At 38.9% G+C, this 7,615-nt stretch overlaps 1 protein-coding gene across 1 annotated transcript; it reads left to right on the plus strand.

The window, feature by feature from the left end:
• Positions 1 to 1,953: 1,953 nt before the first annotated feature.
• Positions 1,954 to 7,391, plus strand: LOC103443346 (V-type proton ATPase catalytic subunit A). Its single transcript, XM_008382173.4, has 20 exons — positions 1,954 to 2,287; positions 2,795 to 2,921; positions 3,063 to 3,118; positions 3,202 to 3,258; positions 3,464 to 3,575; positions 3,672 to 3,709; positions 3,828 to 3,929; positions 4,160 to 4,216; positions 4,318 to 4,389; positions 4,462 to 4,563; positions 4,648 to 4,710; positions 4,792 to 4,924; positions 5,235 to 5,341; positions 5,527 to 5,721; positions 5,824 to 5,910; positions 5,996 to 6,100; positions 6,325 to 6,422; positions 6,517 to 6,595; positions 6,837 to 6,925; positions 7,005 to 7,391. The coding sequence occupies exons 1-20, from the start codon at positions 2,210 to 2,212 to the stop codon at positions 7,117 to 7,119; spliced, it is 1,872 nt and encodes a 623-aa protein (XP_008380395.2). The 5' UTR covers positions 1,954 to 2,209; the 3' UTR covers positions 7,120 to 7,391.
• Positions 7,392 to 7,615: the final 224 nt, after the last annotated feature.

Raw genomic sequence — 7,615 nt, forward strand, 5'->3', positions numbered from 1 at the left:
AGTGACATAATATACAGGCATGTGCCAACTCTCTCTGGCTAAATCGCAATCACCCAGGTGCAGGTTATGAGTTCAAGGTTCATCAATACATTTATAATCATTCTATTCACAACTAAGGCCTTTGTCTTAAACACATCTCATATAGAAAATCAACATGTTCATCTCAGTTATTGAATGACTGCATCTAACCTCTCGTTAGACTGCCTACATACCCTAAATAGGGATCAAGCCGTTCGTAGTTTATCTAATCAAACATAACTTACCTGAACTTAATTGTGCCTCCACAGCACCACATTTATATATATATGCAACCATGGAAATGCATATTCAAAATATCAAGTCATTTGGCATATTGTTTCAAAACATACTTTCATTTAAAACACATTTCTGGGAAATAAATCAAGTATATAAATATATACTGAAAACAAAAGTCGACTCACTGATATGTCGACGGGTCGTAACCCCCGAGTCGCCTGTGGATACGCTCGTCCTCGGAATAAGTCTCACCTATATGCAAATTAACTATAAAAACGTTATTTTAAAGCATATAGGCAAAACTAGCTAATAACTTCTCATACATAGCTCAAAATAGGTATATGAATATACCAACGTGACCTACACAACCTCACGAACATCGTGATATTTTTAGAAAAACTTTCCTATAGCTCACGCGCCCTCACGTGCCGGGGGGGGGGGGCATGGCATCACGCGCCCTCACGTGCATCACCTTTAACCTCCAAACGCCGGAATAGTGCCACCGGCACCAGATTCTGGGCAAACCTGCAACTGCCCATTTCTTTCTCGTTTCTGCACCATTTTCTACGAAATTTTCACCCAAATGTCACAAATTTCAAGAGGAAGAAGGTTATACCTCTTTGGAGCCTCAAATCCTTCGAAAACACGTCGGAAAAATCTCAACAAAACCGGCCACCTTCGAACCTTGTGATCCCGACGTCAAAACCAAGCCAATGAAGCTGCTTCGTGAGAACCTCCTAGAGTTCGCTGAAAGCTTGGATTGTCCTAAAACATAACCATTCAAAAGTTCATGAATAGTGTTCAACTCAGAGCTTGAGTTTTCAATGTGAAATCGAACGAGTTCTTACCTGAAATGGGTACCTTTGAACACGTAGGGTCATCACGAACACAATGGTACCATGTTCTTCCTCGATCTATGAAGATTTGGCTCAGTTTCAAGGTGGTCCATACGGAGGAGAGTGAAGAGAGAGAGTCTGCGAGATGAGAGAGAGCACGGGAAAAAGAGAGAAGGGTATGGATTTGTGTGGTCCAAAAATGCACACCAATCCCAACTCTTTAATCTTTTAGTTCTAATTGGGTCTAATTAGTTAGGGATAGAACTAATTGACTCAATTTGACTCAATTCTTTAATTCCACACCAACACACATCCAACGCTCAAGGGTAAATCTGTCTTTTCACAACCACGATGATAAAATAAAGTACATTTATGGGACGGGCTGTGACAATAGTAGTCCGATATTACACCAAATGTTCGACTAATTTAGTCAGTACTATCCGATGATAAATTATCCTATCTGACTGAAATAATCAATACTATCTCAGCTGCTAAACGAGTCCTAAGTGGCTAGTAAGGTTATTTGCTTTACTTTTCATAAGGAACACACGTAATAATAAGGTGGGTGGAAAATTAAGAACAAAAGGGTGAGCCTAGCAGCACTCCTTGCAAATATATCTGGCTCGCTCATTTTGCAAGTATTAACTTATTAACCCAAGTAAAAACAAACTCATGGAACATGTAAAGTTAATTACTGGTCAGGCCAAGATATGGTAAGAGTCCAGCGACAGTACACATCCAAAAAAAAAAACACGAAAAAAACCAACCGAAACAACGTTCGCGGAACCATCACACACCAGGCACGTGGCAAAGCGCCGTTGGATCCTCTTGTACACACCACTCAACAAACTTTCGCCAGGCCATCAGTTATCCTCCGAATCGTAGGATCTCCATTACGTGTCGGATTCTACCAAGCACACGCCGCTAAATATAATACAATCGCCCGCAGCGGATTGCACGCGGTGCTCTCTCTGCCAATTATACTGAAAGCTTTCTCTCTTTATCTTCCTGCTCTCTCTTTCTCTCTCTTAACGTCTCTGCAATTCGGTCGGAACCCTAAGGTTTTGGTCGATCTTTTAGACTCAGATCTCGATATATCCACCCGATCCGCGCCCAAAATGCCGGCGGTGTACGGTGCCCGATTGACCACGTTTGAGGACTCCGAGAAGGAGAGCGAGTATGGCTACGTCCGCAAGGTTCGTCCCACTTCCACACTCGATTTGAACGGATCAGATTCATCCAATTCGATATTAAATTCGATCTGTTTTGTTTGTGTTGTTGCTGATTGAATTTTGAAGTGATTGGATCAGTGCTCTGTTGATGTGAATTTTGTGATTATTCAGATTAGATGGTTAATTGAAAATATTTAGTTTTGTTCAATTGATTAAAGTAGTGGAATTTATGTTCATTGTGATCAATATGTTTACTTGATCGATGAATTTTGCTGATATGATTTGCATTGCTCCAAAATTGGGTCATTGATTAATTGGAGGGGAAAAGAAATATTAAAGTTTAATTTGTTCAGTGATCTTTGTTGCTGGAGCAGCAAAATTTGAGTACTTTCCAGCTTCTTTAATCGCAAATCACATTGATCTTCGTATTTTTGGGGTTGTTGATTTGATTCATGTACAAAAAGGTTTGGTTAAAAGTTTTGTGTGTCTGTATTGGTGGCTAATTGGATTTGGAAAATATATAATTGACAGGTCTCTGGACCAGTCGTCGTTGCGGATGGCATGGCTGGAGCTGCTATGTACGAGCTGGTTCGTGTTGGACATGATAATTTGATCGGTGAAATTATTCGGTTAGAAGGAGATTCTGCCACAATTCAAGGTTACTTGTTATTTCTTGTTCATTCTTTCGTGTTTGCAGTCATATCTATTCATGTGTGGCTTGCCACGTTTCAGAAAAGTAAATAATCAGCGAATTTACATTTGGATTTGGCATAACCATAAGTTTTTCTGTCCATTTCAGTTTATGAGGAAACAGCTGGGTTGATGGTGAACGATCCGGTTCTACGTACTCGCAAGGTGGGTTTGACATCTTGTTTTACCCTCTTTGTTTTCTATTGCTTCAACTGCATCAGCTAATATTTCATATGTTGGTGTTTCAGCCTTTATCAGTGGAGTTGGGACCTGGGATATTGGGAAATATTTTTGATGGAATCCAGGTTTGTTTATATTACTTTGCAGCTATCCCTTTTTCTATATTGTTTTCCAAACTAATCTAATTTCATTTATACTGCGTATTATATTTAATCAACACCAAACCTCAAAAGTTTTGAGAAAATTATCTTTAGATTGGAGCAATTTTCTATGCTTACTCGTTCTTTTCTTATTCTCAATTTTTTTATTATTATTTTTATATCATGACAGAGGCCCTTGAAAACTATTGCAAAGAGATCTGGTGATGTCTATATCCCACGTGGTGTATCTGTCCCAGCTCTTGACAAAGATATACTTTGGGAGTTTCAGCCAAAAAAAATAGGTAACCTAAATCAAATTTATGTATAGCTGTTTATCAGAAAGAAAAAATTGTTTTTATTATGGCTCGATTTTGAAAATTTTAAACCGTGGGTGGCAGGTGAAGGTGATCATCTTACTGGTGGAGACTTGTATGCTGTAAGTTCTGTAGCATTGAACTCTTGGTTTGTGAAAAAAATTTCTGAAATATATTGTACTATTCAAGTATGATTCTTTTTGCATCTAAGTTTGGGCATGTGTATCATTTGCATCGCAGACTGTCTTCGAAAATAGTTTGATGGAGCACCGAGTTGCACTTCCTCCTGATGCTATGGGAAAAGTTACTTATGTCGCACCATCTGGTCAATATTCATTGAAGGTTTGATTATGACTTTAAATTACTATTTGGTATCCATTTCTCTGGTCATCATTGTAACTAAAATTTACTATAGTTCTATGAACATGGTTTGTTTAGTAAGTTATGAGTATGTTTATACATTTGCATGTATATACACAATATTGGTTTGTCTTTGTAGAGCAAGCACTACTCGAGTCATGAATGGATTTTTTTGAACGGTGCGAGTTGACTCTTCCTGTATGCATTTGCAGGATACTGTATTAGAGCTTGAGTTTCAAGGACAAAAAAAGAAATTTACTATGCTTCAGGTCTGTATGGTTTGCTCTGTGGTCTGTGCTTTCAGAGTATTCATGCTTACCACTATGATCATTATTGTAAACTGTATTTAAGTTGGTCTACATAATTGCAGACTTGGCCTGTACGTACACCTAGGCCTGTTGCATCAAAGCTTGCTGCTGATACCCCTCTACTCACTGGGCAGGTAGATTATATTTTTGCCTTATATCTTCTATCTTTTGGGATTACTGGTTCCTGACCATTTTTTTTTTATCAGCGCGTTCTTGATGCCCTTTTCCCCTCTGTTCTTGGTGGAACTTGTGCCATTCCTGGGGCTTTTGGTTGTGGAAAAACGGTTATTAGTCAAGCTCTTTCAAAGGTAAAAACATGTCATTATTTATTAAAGACTTCCTATAGTTATTTATACACTGGAACTCATAGTAGATGTTTTTCTTGTCTGCAGTACTCAAACTCAGACACTGTGGTTTATGTTGGTTGTGGAGAACGTGGAAATGAAATGGCAGAGGTATGCATTCTATAATCAGATCATTTGTTACACTTTTTGACTGTCTTGGATTTGATCAATTGAAACTAATCAATGATCCAGGTGCTTATGGATTTCCCTCAATTGACAATGACTTTGCCTGATGGTCGTGAAGAATCTGTCATGAAGCGCACAACACTTGTGGCCAACACTTCTAACATGCCTGTGGCCGCTCGTGAAGCTTCAATCTACACTGGTAAACCTTTTAAGCTATGTCTCACCAAGGTTTCACTGATCTATTAAAAACTTTCGGGTGCAAGAGGATGTTATGCTATTTTTATAATCCACTTCACCACCTTTGATGGTCCATTACATATGCCTGGAAAAGTATAGACATAGCTATGGCTCAAATAGGAATTGAACTCTTCCATTGAATTTTTCTGGGAAGTTTACTTATATTTGGGTAACTTCCTTGCTGATGTTACTGGTCTTGTGTGGTGAACTGAGTCAAATATTATTTTGGAAGTGTGTTCATATTCTTTACCTTTTGTCTTTGAAATTTTCAGGAATCACTATTGCTGAATACTTCAGAGATATGGGCTACAATGTGAGCATGATGGCAGATTCAACATCTCGATGGGCCGAGGCATTGCGTGAGATTTCTGGGCGGCTGGTAATTCTCTCTTATAATTTATTTTTATGCAGGATGCGTTTTTATTGGTTTGGACTCTCACTTTTTAACGCACATGGCATATTTTTATTCACAAACTACTTAGGAAGTTTTGCTTTTTTTTTTTTTTTGTAATTTAAATATAACATTCATCCCCTTAATGGCATTTCTCTTGCTTTTATATACAGGCTGAAATGCCTGCAGATAGTGGATACCCTGCTTATTTGGCAGCACGTTTAGCATCATTTTACGAACGGGCGGGTAAAGTAAAATGTCTTGGTGGGCCAGAGCGTAATGGCAGTGTGACAATTGTTGGTGCTGTTTCTCCTCCAGGAGGAGATTTCTCAGACCCTGTGACATCTGCAACACTTAGCATTGTTCAGGTATAATTTGCAATCTCATTTTTATGCATGACATTCCAAATAAGAGACTTCGTGTTGATGCCTTCTATGATTCTCACCAATGCGAGTTTACCTTTTTTCCAGGTTTTCTGGGGTCTGGACAAAAAACTTGCTCAGAGGAAGCATTTCCCCTCTGTGAACTGGCTTATTTCCTACTCAAAGTACTCAACGGTATGTTCATAGACTGTTACCCCTTTTCTTGTTGGTATCACTAATTGAGCGGTATTAATTGTTCATTCCTTTTTGTTGGTTGCAGGCATTAGAGTCTTTCTATGATCAATTCGATCCTGATTTTATCAACATCAGGACAAAGGCACGTGAGGTTTTACAACGAGAAGATGATCTCAATGAAATTGTCCAAGTACGTCTTTATTTCTTGTTATGTGGATTAGGTTCTCCAATCCCAAAAACAGAAACCATTTCATCTGTTAGTATGATAAGTCCTATAGAACGTGTAAATTTCAGGAGTAGGGTGACATTTTAGGCTTTGTAATATCAGATCGATATCTGGTTCGAAAGATGTCCAAGGTTTAGCTGATATATGGATAGTTGGATGGTCCTAAACTGATATCTGTGGTTAATCAGCTTGTAGGAAAGGATGCTTTGGCTGAAGGAGATAAGATCACCTTAGAGACTGCAAAGCTCTTGAGGGAGGATTATCTTGCACAGAACGCATTTACTCCGTGAGTGGATAGATATGACAAGTATGTTCCTTTTAGTTTTTGGTTGGGCCTGGTAAGCTTACTCATCTGTTACATGTTTTTCATGGGTGGATAGATATGACAAGTTCTGCCCATTCTACAAGTCCGTCTGGATGATGCGGAATATCATCCATTACTTTAATCTGGCCAATCAGGTGAACTATTTGTCCATTTATTTACCTTTCCTGTTATGACCTACCATTTCTGCGTTAGCAATATCTTTGGGATGTCTAAAGAATTATTATCTAGGTTGATAAAAAAATTTATTTTCAACTTTTTACTGCAACCAAGCTTTCTATCATACATATATAACTTATGAGTTCACCTTGGAGTTGCTAATTGAATCAGCAATGGTCGTCGGCCCTTTACTGATTTTATGTGGTGCTCAATATGCAGGCTGTAGAGAGAGCTGCAGGCATGGATGGTCAAAAGATAAGTTACAGCCTAATCAAGCACCGTTTGGGAGATCTCTTTTACCGCCTAGTGTAAGTAACTTCATAATGCTGAACAACAGGAAACGTTTCAAATCTTATTGGTCTTAACCCTCTTACCTGTTACACGCAGGTCTCAAAAGTTTGAGGATCCAGCTGAAGGGGAAGAAGCTCTTGTGGCAAAATTTAAGAAGCTACACGAGGACCTCACAAGTGGTTTCCGTGCTCTTGAGGATGAAACCCGGTGATTGAACATCTCCAAACAATGGGTTTAAGGTTATTCGAGTGGCTATTATAAATCGCATGGTCCGTGGAATTGTTTTTGTTGTGCACGAAGAAGGACAGTGTTAGGGTTTTTTATGCCACTCCGGCTTTGCTCATGTGGCACTTGCTCTAGTTGGAATGTGTAGCTATAGTTTCAGTTATTATATTCCTGTCATTTCCTTGGGGTTTTTGCCCAGAATAAGAGACTAAATGCCATTCCTTATTTGTGCAGTTAAACAATAAGGTATTTGTATCATTACGAGTTTTCGGTTCCTTTGACAGTTTCACTTGTCTCTTTAGAATCTTCATTTTTATGAATCGCCGAGTCGACAAAACGGTCATTCTTCAGAGACGGGCTACCCGAAAAGCAGTTTACTTTGAGCCAAGTAATGACATTGAGATGGCCACACGAAGGTTTAGAGGAAGAAGCGGAAGTCAGAAGACCCTAAAGACGGAAATGAGATTGAGCTCATTCCAGCA

This window comes from Malus domestica, chromosome 17 (assembly GCF_042453785.1).
Source record: "Malus domestica chromosome 17, GDT2T_hap1".
NCBI lineage: Eukaryota > Viridiplantae > Streptophyta > Magnoliopsida > Rosales > Rosaceae > Malus > Malus domestica.